This window comes from Dendrobates tinctorius, unplaced genomic scaffold, assembly GCF_039654945.1.
Source record: "Dendrobates tinctorius isolate UK_male_01 unplaced genomic scaffold, ASM3965494v1 ptg000024l, whole genome shotgun sequence".
In the NCBI taxonomy this organism is placed as follows: domain Eukaryota; kingdom Metazoa; phylum Chordata; class Amphibia; order Anura; family Dendrobatidae; genus Dendrobates; species Dendrobates tinctorius.
In genome coordinates this window covers 3,602,420-3,620,238 of record NW_027361692.1, presented here as the reverse complement: position 1 = coordinate 3,620,238, position 17,819 = coordinate 3,602,420, and the positions used below count along the sequence as shown (strand labels likewise).

At 39.9% G+C, this 17,819-nt stretch overlaps 1 protein-coding gene across 1 annotated transcript in view; it reads right to left on the bottom strand.

Moving 5' to 3' along the window:
• Positions 1–17,819, bottom strand: part of IMPG1 (interphotoreceptor matrix proteoglycan 1) — a 428,352-nt gene that overhangs the window by 311,635 nt on the left and 98,898 nt on the right. The window contains exon 4 of the mRNA XM_073569420.1: positions 9,227–9,255. Coding sequence (XP_073425521.1) covers positions 9,227–9,255 — 29 coding nt within the window. The remainder of the gene's footprint in view (positions 1–9,226; positions 9,256–17,819) is intronic.

Here is a 17,819-nt window from a genome sequence, read left to right as displayed (position 1 = left end):
CTCCAAAAAATGCCTCCATTCTTCGAAGGCCAATTTAACTGCTAACAATTTCCTGTTACTGACATCATAGTTTCTCTCGGCCGAAGAGAACTTCTTAGAGAAAAAGGCACAGGGTTTGAGGTTAGTCAGGGTAGGGGGGCCCTGTGACAATACTGCCCCCATCCCCACCTCCGAAGCGTCAACCTCGATGATAAAAGGTCTTGACGAATTGGGTTGTACCAACACAGGGGCTGTAGTAAAACACTTCTTTAATGTAAGGAAGGAATTTTTTGCGACCACGGACCAATTTTTTACATCTGCCCCTTTAAGAGTGAGGTCCGTCAAGGGTTTCACCACCTGCGAGAACCCTTTTATTAACTTCCTATAATAATTAGCGAAGCCCAGAAATTGCTGCAACCCCTTCAGGTCATGATGCTACACCCAATCTGTAATGGCCTGAACCTTCCCTGGATCCATGCGGAATCCCTCCCCGGATACAATTACACCCAGAAAAGATAGTTCTTGCATAAAAAATGAGCACTTCTCCAGCTTAGCATACAAATGGTTCTCCCAGAGTCTCATAAGAATCGTACGTAGATGGTGTAAGTGTGACTGACTGTCTTCAGAGTAAATCAAGATGTCATCCAGGTAAATGACTACATAACGTCGAATCAAGTCAGAAAAAACAACATTAATAATGTTCTGAAAAACAGCAGGAGCGTTAGTGAGGCCAAAGGGCATAACCAGGTTTTCAAACAGCCCCTCAGTTGTCAGGAACGCTGTTCTCCATTTGTCCCCCTCCCAGATCCTTATAAGGTTATAATCCCCTCATAGATCGAGCTTAGAAAACCATTTGGCCCCCGTGAGTTGGTTGCATAGATCAGGAATCAACGGGAGAGGGTAAAATAGGGCCAAACCATAACGGAGTAACAATAGCCAAGCCAGGAGGTCAGCACCGGAGAAAACAATAGTACCAAAATGAAAGACAGAGTTCAGAGTGAGGGGACAGACCAGGTCATACACGGGAATCAAACAAGCAATACAGTATATACGCACACCAGGGAGGTCAGACACACAGCCAGAATAACAGTATAGCTGACAGGGAATCCTAGTCTGGAGTGAGTATAAATATCCCTCCCAGATCCAAAGAGAGGCCGGCAAAAGTTAACCCTGTGAGAACATGACATTAACCATGTCCTAACCATGACATAATGGCTCTCGTGAGACCCAACAGCATTGAACAGGCATGACATCAGTAACTTTATTGCTCATCAGAGCTGCTCACTCACACCGCTATTTATGAGACTTGGAGACTTTGATGAGGGGTGTAGTTACTGACCTCATCGCTGTTCAGAACCACTAGGTCTCACGGAGGACAGCGGGAGCAGATAACTCTGATTAGTGGTGATATCAGTACCCGGTGCCTGTGAATAGCAGCATCTTTCCTGCTATTCAAAGTCGCCGGCAGCAGATTCAAGGAACTGTGTGGGCCTGATCTGCGTGGCAACATTTTTGGGAATAAATTGCTGAATGAGAGAGAGTGTATTGTTTATTTTTCTTGCTTTTTATGTCTTTCAGGTAGCCATTTGTGGACCACAGTGGATTTGGTGAACTATGGTGGATTGCCTGGACTAAGGCGAACCTGCATGGTGTTTTTTTTTTCAATTAATTGGTGAACCAGAGAATGTGTAGGTGAGTGTTTATTCAAATAAACTTTTTTTTGTGTGTGACTTTTTATTTTTAAATACTGGTTTAGTAATGGGGGTGTCTGATAGACACTTCTCCTTTACTAATCCCAAGGCTTGATGCCAGTGGTGAATTTTGACAAATCATAGCTGGCATCACCCCCAACTGCCATTACCCCAATTGCCACCACACCAGGGCAATCGGGAAGAGGCAGGCAAAGTGCCAGAATTGGCATATCTACTGTGATTTGCCACTTTTGGGGCAAGCTGCGCGCTAATATTTTTAGGCTGGGAAGGGCCCAATATCCATGGACCTTTCCAGCCTGATATTATCAGTCCGCAGCTGTCTGCTTTACTTTTGCTGATTATCCAAAATAGGGGGGGGCACCACATCATTTTTTTATTTATTTATTTATTTATTTATTTATTCGGTTAATGGTACTAAAAGGTGCAAGTTTATTATATGTAGGGGGATTACTGAAATTATATATTTACAGGATATCTATAGTTTTTTTTATCTATCTATCTATCTATCCACCTATCTATCTATCTTTCTATTCTTAGGGTTCTGGCTGTAAATGTACTGTACTTGGCTGATGAAATTTGGTTCCTTTGTGATGTGTGAGGAAAAATCTGTCCGATTTTTTTCTTGCACCCTTTGACTTGCATTGCTGAGTGTGATCCAATTCTCACATCCACTTTCAGCATGCTGCAATTTTATCCTCAGTCTATTTAGAGTTGAAGATAAGCTCACAAATGAGCACTGCCTCATTGAATAATATTGGTCAGAGGGCATTGTGATGTTTTCTCACATTGCCCTAGTCCGATTTATTCTGATGATCTGATGAAGTGGTTTCCACTTTGAAAAAATCTTGGATTTTAGTATCTCATTTACATACACTAAATGTATTTCTACAAACACTAAATGTTATTTACATATTACTGATGGGTACAGTGAAATTGGGAAGTAACTAAAGGCATGATGTTATTGTAACTTATGGAGAAATATAGTAGGATAATACTGTGCAACGTTGGCACAGTTGTTGATGGGGCCAGACAGAAACAGAGGAATACAGGCAATCTATTTATACATCTGTTTTTATACATGTTTAACCTTCACCTCTCAACCTGTTTTCACCTTCCTGTCCTGGCCACATTTTACAATTCTGACTGGTGTCAATTTATGAGGTAATAACTCTGGAATACTTCAATGTATTCCAAAGATTCTAAAACTGTGTTTTTTGGTGACACATTGAAGTTTATGTTAGTGATAAATTTAGGTTGCTATTTTTTGCATTTATTTATTAAAACATCAGAATTTCAGTGAAAATTTAGAAAAATATTTGGAATTGAGAGTCTTCAGTGGTTGATACCTTTTAATGGCTAACTGAAAACATGGTAACGAATTGCAAGTTTTCAAAACTACTCAGGTCTCTTCATCGGGCATATAGATTAATGCAAAATCTGAAGAATCACATATTTATACACAACACAGCACAGAAGTGTCATTATGGAAGAGTGATAAACAGTTGTGTCCATAAGTATTGAAACAGTTCGTAGATAAGGAGTGAAAGTTTTATTGTCCTCAGATTGGGGTCTGCTTCTGTGCTGTGATGCCCCCACGAGGTCTGAAGAGCAAATTCCTTATTTGATGTAAAACGACATAAATCCATGTGACACATTCATTCCTGCTCTAAGTGTGCCAAAGACTGTCATAAGTTTATACTCCCAGACTCTCCTGTTTCTATGAGATTTGAAGTTACCTTTCAATACAAGTAATTTCAAGTCCATGGTGCTGTGATCAGGCATACAAAACGTTTGGCCACTGGTAGATCCATTCTTTTTTCTCTTATTGTGTGTCGGTGATAATTCATCCTTGATCTAAGCTTTTTCCCTGTCTCCCCTACATACAGACCCCCAGTTGGACATTTAGTACAAACAGATACAAAACAAAGCCAAAACCTGACAACTTAGACAACCACACCATTCCAGACACAAAAGCATCCAATATAAGAGAAAAAAGAATGGAATGCCCTTCACCTCTCCAAACAAACCTATTTTAACACCCTCATCACCTTACTATCCAATAACCTTTAACGTCTCTTTGACACTTTTCATTTCCTACTCAACCCATCAGTGCAGGCCCCAACCACAGATCTCCGCGCTGATGATCTGGCCAATTGTTACAAAAGAAAAAATTGACCATATCCAACAGGAAATTATCTCCCAATCCACGCACACCATGCACTGTCCTCCCTCCCCCACTGCATCTATCTCACTCTCTGATTTTGAACCAGCCACAGAAGAAGAAGAAATCAGGCTCTTTGCATCTTCTCACTCTACCACTTGCACCAGTGACCCCATTCCATCATATCTCCTCCAGTGCCTTTCCCCAGCTGTCACCACTCACCTAACAAAAATATTCAACCTCTCTCGCTCTTCTGGTATCTTTCCCTCCTTATTTAAGCATGCCATCATACATCCATTACTTAAAAACCATCCCTCGACCAAAGCTGTGCCGCTAACTATAGACCTGTCGTTAATCTTCCCTTCATCTATTAACTCCTGGAACGCCTGGTCCACTCCCGTCTTATCCACTATCTCTCAGATAACTCTCTTCTTGACCCTCTATAATCCAGTTTCCGCTCTTTACACTCTACTGAAACTGCCCTCACTAAAGTCTCTAATGATCTACTAACAGCTAAATCTAATGGTCACTACTCTTTGCTAATTCTCTTGGATCTCTCTGCAGCATTCGACACTTTGGATCATCAGCTCTTCCTCACTATGCTCCATCGGCCTCAAGGACACTGTTCTCTCCTGGTTCTCCTCCTATCTCTGTGACTGCTCCATCACTATATCTTTTGCTGGCTCTACCTCCTCCCATCTTCTTATTGTTGGGGTTCCTTAAGGATCGGTTCTAGGGCCCGCCTCTTCTCTTTGTATACTGCCCCTATTGGACAAGCAATCAGTAAATTTGGTTTCCAGTACGATCTCTATGCTGATGACACCCAATTTTACACTTCATTTCCTCCTGACATCACGCCTTCATTTTTAGAAAACCTCAGTGATTGTCTTACTACTGTCTCTAACATCATGTCCTCCCTCTATCTGAAACTGATCCTGTCAAAAACTGAACTCTTTGTGTTTCCTCCCTCAACTAACCTACCTATGCCCGACATTGTGATTTCCGTGCGTGGTTCCACCATTACTCCCCAGCCACATGTCCACTGTCTTGGGGTCATACTTGATTCCAAGCTTTCATTCACCCCCCACATCTGATCACTGGCTCACTTTTGTTCTGTGCACCTCAAAAACATTTTTAGTATTTGACCCTTTCTTACTTTCTACTCTGCAAAAACTCTTACTGTTTCTCTTATTCATTCTTGTCTGGACTATTGTGACTCTCTACTAATCGGTCTCCCTCTTATCAAACTCTCCCCTCTCCAATCTGTCTTGAATGCTGCAGCCAGGATCATATTCCTCATACCGATGCCTCTACCTTGTGCCAGTCATTACACTGGTTACCCATCCATTTCAAAATCCAGTACAAACTTACCACCCTCACCCACAAAGCACTTCATAGCTCAGCACCACCCTACATCTCCTCCCTCGTATCAGCCTACGACCCTACCCGTACACTCCGTTCTGCTAATAACCTGAGGTTAGCATATTCAATAATCAGAACCTCCCACTCCCGTCTTCAAGACTTTTCACATGCTGTGCCAATTCTTTGGAATGCACTGCCCGGTTTAATACGATTAATCCCCAATCCTCACTGTTTTAAGCGTGCCCTAAAAATGCATTTGTTCAGACCTACCGCTTCAACGCATTAACCTAACTATCCCTGTGTTGCCCATTCAAAAATTTTTACCATAGCCAGGTTCCTCATACCATGTTCTCACATGCTTTATGCATTTAATAGCCCTCTGTATCTGTACTGTTACATATTCAGGCTGATAACCAGTTCATGCAGCATTACATGAACACTTACACTATGGCTGGTCCAAACAATGAGAGCAATTATTCCCATCCACCTTTTGTGTCACCCCTTCTTCCTCAAAGATTGCAAGCTTGCGAGCAGGGCCCTTATTCCTCTTGATATTTGTTTTGATCTATGTGTTTATAGTTATGCTGTAATGTCTATTGTCTGTACAAATCCCCTCTAAAATGTAAAGTGCTGCGGAATATGTTGGTACTATAGAAATAAAATTATTATTATTATTATTAACCACTCTTAATCTCTTAAGATTGTCTACAAGCATGTTTTGATACTCCAGCATGTGTGCATCCCTTTCTGGGGGGGAGCATCTGGCTAAATTTACTCTTGTAACTTGGATCTGACAGAGTGGCAACCCAGTAGTTAGCACTATTTCTAACACTAAAAATAAGGTATCATGTTCAAGATAGTGTAGCAAGAAGGTACTCATGTGTCATTCGCTTCCATGAAGTCCAAATCCATGGTGCGTTGGTGGCGGGGTAACACTCAAGGTTGCTTCCTCCACTCCTTCCTGTCAACCCCGAACAACACAGAGGGGATCATTATCCTCTTCATCTCTTGACTGTTACATGCTCATCACCTCGTCCTCCTCCATTTTTTCTTTGGCTCCTGCACCTTCACTAACAGTTTATTTGAGACCATGAGCCCCCATTGATTGATGTAAGCCACCATCCCATGACACCTGCCTGTGCGACAAGTCTGGAAATTTGAGATATTGTTATTCCTTCCGCATCCTCCTCTGCTTCCACCTCTTCCTCTGGGACCACCACTTCCTCACACAGACTATTCAAATTGTGCTCCAGCATGTAGATGACCGTAATATTGATGCTGATAATGGCCCCTGATGAAGCCACCTAGAGTGGCAACACATGTCGGGAATTTTTTCCAGCCCATTCCATGTGACTCATATCTTTTAGGCAGGACCACCTAACTCTTCAATATTCATGTGAGGTATCTTGTACTTGACTTATTTTGATCTTCCATGTAGGTGGTTTATTCATATCCACTTATTTTGTATTGGACCACTCCTGCCTTTGAATTGCATCTTTGGCTCCAAAAGAATCGGTGTGTTCCAACTCACCATTACTTTGCATCTTTATTACTAATTTACATTTGGTCTCATTTTGTGGATATACAGGTGCATCTCACAAAATTAGAATATCATCAAAAAGTTAATTTATTTCAGTTCTTCAATACAAAAAGTGAAACTCATATTACATACAGTCATTACAATCAAAGTGAACTACTTCAAGTGTTTATTTCTGTTAATGTTGATGATTATGGCTTACAGCCAATGAAAACCCAAAAGTCATTAGCTCAGTAAATTAGAATACTTTATAACACCAGCTTGAAAAAATTGTTTTAAAATGCAAAATGTTGGCTTACTGAAATGTATATTCAGTAAATGCACTCAATATTTGGTCTGGGCTCCTTTGGCATCAATTGCTGCATTAATGCGGCGTGGCATGGAGACGATCAGCCTGTGGCACTGCTGAGGTGTTATGGAAGCCCAGGTTGCTTTGATAGCAACATTCAGCTCATCTGTATTTTGGGTCTGGTTTCTCTCATCTTCCTCTTGACAATACCCCATAGATTCTCTATGGGGTTAAGGTCAGATGAGTTTGGTGGCCAATCAAGCACAGTCATACTGTTGTTTTTAAACCAGGTATTGGTACTTTTGGCATTGTGCACAGGTGCCAAGTCTTGCCGGAGAATGAAATTTCCATCTCCAAAAAGTTTTTCGGCAGAGAGAAGCATTAAGTGCTCTAAGGTTTCCAGGTATCCTGGTAGACGGCTGCGCTGACTTTGGTCTTGATAAAACACAGTGGACCTACACCAGCAGATGACATGGTAGATGCGAGGAAATCGCATCCTCGCATTGCAAACGGATTACATACAGATCACTGTTCATGAAACACTGATGCTATTCTCGTCTGTCAAAATCGGACCGATCTTTTATACATTAAGTGTGACTCCAGCCTTAGTTCATTTTCTGCAGCAGAACTAGCACAGGGACGACTTCTCTGCACTGTTACACTGAAACAATGGTGCCAGCAAAACAAGATGTCCACTTTTTATATGGGCAGTGATATGTGATTTTGGCAGCCAATCGCAGAAGACCATGTGTCATGGCGTTGTGGATGGTTTCTGCGCCCTGATTGGCTGCCGAATCAACACATATAAATTAGGGAAAAAAAGCACGCAGCTCCTCTAACTTCTCCACACCCACTCCCCTCATCAAACATGTCTTCCCATTCCCCCCGCTTATCATACAGCACCACTATCCTAGCCAAAGTATTAACAAAAGCATTAGTGGAAACGTGATGATTTACTGAACTGTGACCAAATTTTGCTGACTTTGAGTAAAATTGCTCGTGGAAGTGAACACAAATCCGAATGTGTTATGTTCGTGCCAAATATGAAATTGCCTAATGCTTTCCGAACAACTTCACTCATCTCTAGTGGTGAGCACCTTGAACTCACATATGCTTCACATAATTTTACAATGTTGAGCCGTAAAAATGAAACAATACATTTCTCCCATAACAATGTTAATTTTGCCCCTAATTTTTCCTTTTAAGAAGGGTATCAGGAGAAATTTAACCTCAAAATTTGTTATGCAATTTCTCCTGAGTACACTGATACTCCATATGTGGTGGAAAACTACTGCAGGAGCATTGCAATGCTTTATGCCTGTTAGTGTTACATTGACAGAAGTCTCTCAAACCATGCTTTCAGCATAGTCTAACAGGCTTGCCATAGCTGGCAGACCCAGAGGTCGTCATGATGACCCCGCATTGCTATAAAGACAATCAAGCCCTTGCACTGACATCTCATGGGTGCTGATTGGAAAGGAGAAGGAGCCTCTCCCTCTCTCATCCTCCTCTCTTGGCTGTGATAGCAGGAGCTCAGCTATAACTTATGCCAAGCTCCCAATGGCAATCACATGAGCATATCTCGTGTGTCCGCATGATCTCTATGACCTAATTTTATGTCACAGGACATGAACCCCTTCCCGACCATGATGTAAACTTATGTCAAAGATCGTGAAGAGGTTAAAGAGGACCTTTCACAATATCAAAAGGGGCCAGTGTTCACTCTTATTTTATTCCAGTGGCTCTCCACTTTTTTCTAAGATACTGTTCGACAGACAGATAAGGGGTGTTTTAGTTCCACCAATATGCTAATTTTTACAGATTTTACAAAGGGGGCACAGAGCACATGATTCTTGGGCTGCATGTGTTTAGGCTGCGTGCATTATTAACGTGTGAGTAAATCCCACTTAGTAAAAATTAGCATATTGGTCACACTAAATAAAATGGCCCATGGAATCCCATCATAATAAAAAGCAAAAAATAAAATACTCAGAGGATCAGAGGAAACCAAAAATCTAAGAAAAACTGTCCACTTTTGACCTGATGATAAAAAAGGCATCAACGGAACGTTTAAATATTTTATAGAACTTAAAAAAAATTAACAAACAAAAGAAAACCTTCCAGAATTAATCAATTCTATCATGATATATATATTTTCATTTATCTTATTCATGTGGATTACTTACTTTTCAGGTATTCTCTTGTCTTTAACTCTCTAGATAAGAAGAAAATATACATTAAATTCCATTTTCCAGTAATTATCACTGAACCACATAACTTAAAGACAAAAAGCAGTAGCTACTTACACACTACATGTGAAATTTTCCCTTACATCATTGAAATAACTTTCCATTTCAATTACTTTGGAAATGATAGAATTTTGTTAATTTAAAATATGCAAATTCATTGCAATAATGTTGCTGATTATGGGACCCTGTTTGAAATATTTCACATTATTATCATTTTAAGAGTAGTGCAGCCAAGCAGTAAAAATATTATTACGGAGCTGTAAAATGGTCAGCATTTTCCTTGCTGTGCTTTAAGGACTTGCCTTGTTTGCATTTATGGGCAATTATTCATTGCAGCGCATAAAGTGGATTGTTTTTTTCTGAAAAGGTTCAGCATTAATAATATGTATTTGATGGAAAGAAAATTGTTTGCTTTCTACTAAGCAGAAAACATTATAATTTCACTTAATAGATGTTCAACATTGATGACTGACTGCAGTAAAAACTGAAAATGTCATAATCTTTATAGTAATGAGGGAAGGTGTACCTATGTATGTGTGGAATCAATAGGGTAAAACAGCCCCTGGCCTCCCCTATAATGCATGTCTATCCATCTAATGAAAGAGTGATTTGGATTCAAACACTTGAAGGAATTTCAACATTTCCTTAATCCTTTCATCACCCAGACTGTTTTCACCTTCCTGACCAAGCCAAATTTTACAATTCTGACCAGCGTCAGTTTATGAGGTAATAACTCTGGAATGCTTCAACGTATCCTATATGACAGAAAATACCCCAAAATTACACCATTTTAAAAACTGAACCCCTCAAAGTGCTCAAAACCACATTCAATAAGTTTTATTAACCCTTCAAGTGCTTCACAGGAATTAAAACAATGTGGAAGGAAAAAAATAAAATTTTAGTTTTTCACTAAAAAATGTTGATTTAGCCCCAATTTTTTATTTTCACAAGAGTAATAGGGGAATAATGGACAATACAATTTTTTGTGCATTTTCTACTAAGTACAACGATGGGCACACGGCAAGGCTCAGAAAGGAATGAGCATTGTTTGACTTTTGGAGTGCAAAATTGGCTAAAATAGATATCAGACACCATGTCATTTTTGACAAGCCTCTGACATGCCAAAACAGCATAAACCCCCACATTTGGGAAATACATCTCTTGAGTGGAGTTGAGCGACTTTGGTCGGATCGGGTTTCATGAAATAAAATTTGTTTCAGATGAAACTGGTCCGACTAGGGCAAAAAAAGTCAATGGGGATTAGAAGTCGGCATTGAGTGGATGAATGTCATCCGCTCAATGCCGACTTTTATTCCCCATTGACTTGCATTGGGGTCGGGTTTCGGACGAAACTCCGACTTTTTTTGCCCTAGTCAGACCAGTTTCATCTGAAACAAATTTTGCTTCATGAAACCCGATCCGACCAAAGTCGCTCAACTCTACTCTTGAGGAATTAATCTAGTGGTGTACTGAGCATTTTTGACCTTCAGGTGATTCACAAAATTGCATAACATTAGGCTAAGGCTTTGGCACCCAGTTTTTCATCTTAAAAAGGGGTAATAGGAGAAAATGAACAGTGCGATTTCTTACTCAATTTCTCAAGAGTACACTAATACTCCATAAGTGGTCGAAAACTATTTATGTGGCACAGTGCAATGCTTAAAAGGGACGGAGCACTATATTGTAATGCATATTTTGCTGGAATGATTTGAAGGTGCCATGTCACATTGGCAGAGCCTGAAGTGCCAAAACAGCAGAACCCTCATAAGTTACCTAATTTTACAAACTACACCCCCCCCAATGAATTCATCTGTTGACACCCCATGTGTCTCCCAGGATTTTATACCATTGGGTGGTGAAGAAAGATTAGGTGTAAAAAATAAATAAAATTAATTCTTGACCTACTATTTATTTGTTAATTTTGCCTCCCAAAGATCACAGTAAGGATCAACTCATATTTATCCTGCACTCTACACTGAGTACTTACACTGGGTTTTCTGTGTAAATCTCTGAAATATGTGATTCAGATTGAACACCAAATGGAAGATTCCCTATAATGAAGCAGATAGAGGCACTGTGGACTCTGTCCTATGATCAAGCGATGTCCATCTTTTTAAGCGTGTATAAAAGTGCGGTCAGCCACAATTTTATGCACTTTTAAAATGAAGTAATACACTGAACAGAGGCCAGACAGAGTCCTGAGTTGCACTACTGCCTCATCATAGTGATTATATGCATTGGGGGTTTCATCTGAATCATGCAATTTGGATATTTGGATGAAAACCCTAATGTAAGTGCTTAGTGTGGAACAAAGGATAAATGTGATTCAAAATATTATGTAAAATGTAAACAGTAAAATCTTCCACTCAATCCACAAAAAAAGCAAGCTTCCCCTCATGTCTGTCATCTATTAACATAAATATTAGGGGGTTTTCACCTTTCTGGTAATACAAAGCAACCACATTTACCATCTACATGTTTGGTATTTCTGAAGCATTGAGAGCCCTCTTAATTTTTGGGATCCATGTCTCCAGAAGCATAAGCTGCTCATAATATACAGGCACTATAATGTATTGGGCACTACAACTCACTGGGCACTGCAATGTACAGGCAATACAATAACAGATTTGCAATTTTCACTCCGCAACATCCACTGCTGCTTGTTTCTGGAAATTTCCCATGGAGTCAAATCATCACTACACCTGTAGATAAATTCCCAAAGGGGTATAATTACTAAAATGGGTTATTTGAGGGGGGATTCTGCTCTTCTGGCACTTTGGGGCTCTGTATATGGAGTCTGCAAACTATTCTAGGAAAATCTGTGCTCCAGTAGGCAAATAGCACACTGTCCCTCGCAAGTCTCACTGTAAGCAGTGAGCAGTACTGTACAGCAATATATGGGATTTTTCCACATTCAGCAGAAATTATAAGACACATTTTGTTGCTATTTTTAACCATTTCTCCTTGTGAAAATGTAATATCCATGGCTAAGACAAAATGGTATAAAATTGTGTGATATACCAGGGGTTTTAATATGATCAACCTAGATGAATTCATTGAGAGGTGTTTTTTGTCAATTTGGGTCACTTATAAGGGGTTCTGCTGCTCTCGCACCTCAAGGGCTCTTAAAGTGGGTCATGGCACCCCCAAACTATAACAGTAAAGTGTACATTATAATATGACACTCCTTCACTTCTGATCTTTGCACTGTGCCTGAAAAGCATTTCCTGATTACATGCATAGTATTGGCACACTCAGAAGAAATTGCACAGCAAACTGTGAGGTCCATTTTTCTTAATATCCCTTGCAAAAATTTAAAAGGAGGGACTAAAACAACATTTTAATGGTAAAAATGTAATTATTCTTTCTTTACCATCCAATGGTATAAAATTCTGTGAGGCACATGTAATGTCAAATTGCTTACTGATTCCTTAGATGAATTCAATGGGTGTTGTAGTTTGTAAAATGAGATCATTTATGAGAGTTTCTGCTGTTCTGGCACCTCAGGCTCTGCCAATATGACATGGCACCCTCAAACGATTCCAGCAAAATCTGAACTCTAAAATGGTGCTTCTTCCCTTCTGTGTTTTCCACTGTGCCTTAAAAGTAGTTTTCGCCTAATGTTATACAATTCTGTGAATCGCCTATATATAGATGTACTTAGGAGAAATTACACAACAAACTGTATGGTGCATTTTCTCCTGCTATCCTTATGAAAATGAAACATATAAGGCAAAACCAAACTTTTTTGCTACAAAAATGTATTTTTTTCATTTTCACGGCTCAACATTATAAAATTCTGTGTAGCACCTGTAAGTTCAAGGTGCTCACCACACTTATAGATAAATTCCTTCAGGGTTGTAGTTTCCAATATGTAGTCACTTGTGGGGGTTTTCCATTGTTAAGGCACATTAGGGGCTCTGTAAACGTGACATGGCATATGTTATCTATGCCAGACAATTTTGTGTTCTAAAAGTCAAATGGGGCTTCTTTCTTTCTGAGCCTACCATTCCCCCAAACAGTATTTTTCCACCACATATGGAGTATTGGATTACTTAGGAGAAATTTCACAACAAATTGTATTGTCCATTTTCTCCTGTTACACCTGTGCAAAATTTAAATTTTGGGCTAAATCAACATTTTTGAGGGAAAAAGTAAAATTTTAATTTTGACCTTCTACGTTGCTTTAATTCCTGTGAAGCACGTGAACTGAAAATAAACTTATTGAATGTGGTTTTAAGCACTTTGAGGGGGCAGTTTTTAAAATGGTGTAATTTTGGGGCATTTTCTGTCTCATAGCAGCCTCAAGGTAATTTCAAATGTGATGTAGTTCTTTCAAAAATGAGTTGTTTAAGTTTTGTTGGGAAATTGAGAAATTACCGATCAACTGTTTATTCTTCTAACTACCTAACAATAAAAAACTATGTTTCAAAAATGATGCAGTTGTAAAGTAAGCATGTGGCATATGTTACAGTGCCTTGCGAAAGTATTCGGTCCCCTGGAAATTTTCAACCTTTTCCCACATATCATGCTTCAAACACAAAGATACCAACTGTAAATTTTTGGTGAAGAATCAACAACAAGTGGAACACAATTGTGAAGTTGAACAAAATTTATTGGCTATTTTAAATTTTTGTGTAAAGTCAAAAACTGAAAAGTGGGTTGTGCAATATTATTCGGCCCCTTTACTTTCAGTGCAGCAAACTTACTCCAGAAGTTCATTGTGAATCTCTGAATGATCCAATGTTGTTCTAAATGACTAATGATGATAAATATAATCCACCTGTGTGTAATCAAGTCTCTGTATAAATGCACCTGCTCTGTGATAGTCTCAGGGTTCTGCTTGAAGCACAGAGAGCATCATTAAGACCAAGGAACACAACAGGCAGATCCGTGATACTGTTGTGGAGAAGTTTAAAGCTGGATTTGGATACAAAATGATTTCCAAAACTTTAAACATCCCAGGGAGCACTGTGCAAGCGATCATATTGAAATGGAAGGAGTATCATACCACTGCAAATCTACCAAGACCCGGCCGTCCCTCTAACTTTTCATCTCAAACAAGGTGAAAACTGATCAGAGATGCAGCCAAGAGGCCCTTTATCGTTCTGGATGAACTGCAGAAATCTACAACTGAGGTGGGTCAGTCTGTCCATAGGACAACAATTAGTCATACACTGCACAAATCGGGCCTTTATGGAAGAGTGGAAAAAAGAAAGCCATTTCTCAAATATATCCATAAAAAGTGTCATTTAAAGTTTGCAACAAGCCACCTGGAGACACACAAAGCATGTGGAAGAAGGTGCTTTGGTCAGATGAAACCAAAATCGAACTTTTTGTCAATAATGCCAAATGATATGTTTGGCGCAAAGGCAACACAGCTCATCACCCTGAACACACCATCCCCACTGTCAAACATGGTGGCATCATGGTTTGGGCCTGCTTTTCTTCAGCAGGGACAGGGAAGATAGATAAAATTGATGGGAAGATGGATGGAGCCAAATACAGAACCATTCTTGAAGAAAACCTGTTGGAGTCTGCAAAAGACCTGAGACTGGGACGGAGATTTGTCTTCCAACAAGACAATGATCCCAAACATAAAGCAAAGTCTACAATGGTATGGTCCACAAATAAACATATCCAGGTGTTAGAATGGCCAAGTCAAATTCCAGACCTGAATCCAATTGAGAATCTGTGGAAAAAGCTGAAAACTGCTGTTCACAAACTATCTCCATCAAACCTCACAAGGCTTGAAAAAGGTCCACAATCCCTAGGACCGAAACATCGCTGTATGGGCAACTAGCCTGATGGGCTAATAAATAGCACTTTGACTGGATTTCTTTTGGTGTGCTGCTTTCATCTTGAGGACTATTTTTGAGGTTTGGTATATGCCTGGAAGGCTTGCACCCGCATTGTTTGTTTATATTTTTAGTGCTGCTTTTCCCTTTTTTCTCCATATATATATACAGTATATATATATAGAAGTAAGCAGTATTATGTATATGGTAACGACATCAATGAAATAAAGCATATAATCAAACAGATTTGTACTACCCTGCATACTGGTCTCACTGCTTGTACCTTTGACTTGCGGTTCCACATTTCTGGTCTTTTTTCTGCTCATCGCCCTACCTTCATGCTCTGCATTGTTTTTTAATATATTTCAATAGTGTTATCTTTTATGATTATACATTGGTTCTTTCGGTGCTTATTTTATTTTTATGCTTTATATATTTATATCGGTAGGTAGGATCCTGCTGTGATTAAAACCACCATAGGCTGATGGGTGGAACCTATGCATACAAATATCAAAGACTGAACGTCACTTCCAAAATGTTTTTTTTTGTTGACTGTGTTTATAGTGCATTTAATAAGATTCTCTATGTCAGTATTATTATAATGATACCAAACGTATATTTTTTAAGTGGAGAAGAAAGTTTGGAATTTTGTAAAAAAAAAAAAAAATTTAAATTTTTGTATGTGCTGAAACCTATAACTTTTTCATCTTTCCTCCAGAATAAACTGTGAGAAAGCTTTTTTATGGCAAGCTGATGTTTTTACTCACGTCTTTTTTGGATAGGTGTTGTTAGCTTTTTCCTGCGTTTTTTTGGCAACCAAAAAAAACCCACATGGTTTGCTTTTCGCTTTTTTTGTCTGAAGTAAATTCTGGGCTTAATTGATCTATAGTATATTTTGTATATCAAGGTTGTCATTGAAAGCAAGTTGGCATACTACATCCATTTCAGACGTGGATCAATGCCCATAGAGCTGCATTGTTTTCCCTCTAGATATTCTTTTGTACACATATGCAAGCTTATGTAAATGACCTCTGAACATATGCACAGAGGAGACTTCTTATCTGCAACAAGCAGCAATAATGACATCCCATAAACCTACTTAAGAAATGTAGATCTAAATTGTCCCAGCTGTGCATAATAATTTGGATGCATGCAGACTGAATACATTCTGAGGTGTTATTAAAAAACCATGTCAAAGAAAAAAATATATACCCTATAATCAGCAAAGGTTATATTTTTAAGATAGTTGCTTTTTTTTGCACTATAAATTAACACTTATGCTCACATTTCAGAATACACTAATCTTGTCCATTTTGTAAAAGAGTCATCTCTTGTTCAAATTGTGCTTAATAATAGCACATAGCTTGTATGCCAGTAAATGTTCCATAAATTAGCACATTTTTCTTAATTTAGCGAATAGATATGTTCACACAACGGTTTTTACCACACGTCAATGCCTGCAACAGGGTTTTTGAGCCTCCACAAAAAAAGAGGACGCTGACAAAAAAGTTCTCAGACAGAGCACAGTTAGGACATGTGCACATGATGTGGAGTTGATGCGGGTTGGTCACTCCCTTTTCATTTTAAAGGGGGTTTTACACATAGTGATATCGCTAGCAATATCGCTAAAACGTCACCGGTTTTGTGACGTTATAGCGATATCGCTATGTGTGATACTTACCTGCGACCGGCTTCCCCGCTGTCCATCGCTGATCGCGCGAGATTGTCCGGCTCCATTTCTCGTCGTCTGCTTCCTGCTGGGCTTCCTGCTGTGTGAGACAAGCGATGCGTGGAGGCGGGCAGGAGGACGTCTGGATCGCTGTGTGTGAAAGGTGAGTATCGTGGGCTGCGTCGCTGCTGCATCGCTGTGAGGTCTTTCTGTGTAAAAGCTCACTAGCGATCATTTAGCGATGCACCAGCGATCCTGACCGGGTCGTATCGCTGGTCGGATCGCTGGTGCATCGCTAAATGTAAAAGGGCCTTAAGAATAGCCCCCTCTTAGTTTGTTAAACATTTTTTACTGAATAAGGTTTTATTTTAGATTTAGCTGGAAACCCCAATGTAGGCAGGGCTGCCATCAGGGCATTCCTGCCCTTATTGCTATATGGGGCCCAGTGAACAGCAGTACACAGAGGGGCCCGCAGGTATGGGGCCCCACTTATGTGCTTCTGCTCATTGGGCCCCATCGTGCATTAAAGTGGTGCGCGCTGCAGCACACACGTCGGCACTGGGGTCGGGGAGCTTTTTCAGAGCTGTGCACAGCCGTCTTACTTTGACGGCTGTGCAGCTCCTGCTCCCTCTGTCTTCTGTGTACTTCCTGTCAGATGATGGTGCATATGTACGCTCTGACATGTACCGGATGCTGGAAGCAGAGCCACGCTATTGGGGAATGATTGTGAGGTAAGTATACAAAAAGTTTTTGTTTTCTGTATAAAATGAATTAAATGGGTGAGAGGAGAAGGAGGAACAGCAAATGAAGACATAGGGGTAAAGGGGACAGCACATGATAAAGTTGTTGGGTTAAAAGGAACTGCAAATGATGACATGAGGATAAAGGGGACAGCACATGATGAAGTTGTTGGGTTGAAAGGAATTGCAAATGATGACATGGGGATAAAGGGGATTGCACATGATGAAGTGGGGGGTTAAAAGGAACTGCACATTATGACATGGGGTAAAGGGGACTGCGCATGATGAAGTGGGGGGCTAAAGGGGACTGCATATGATAAGTT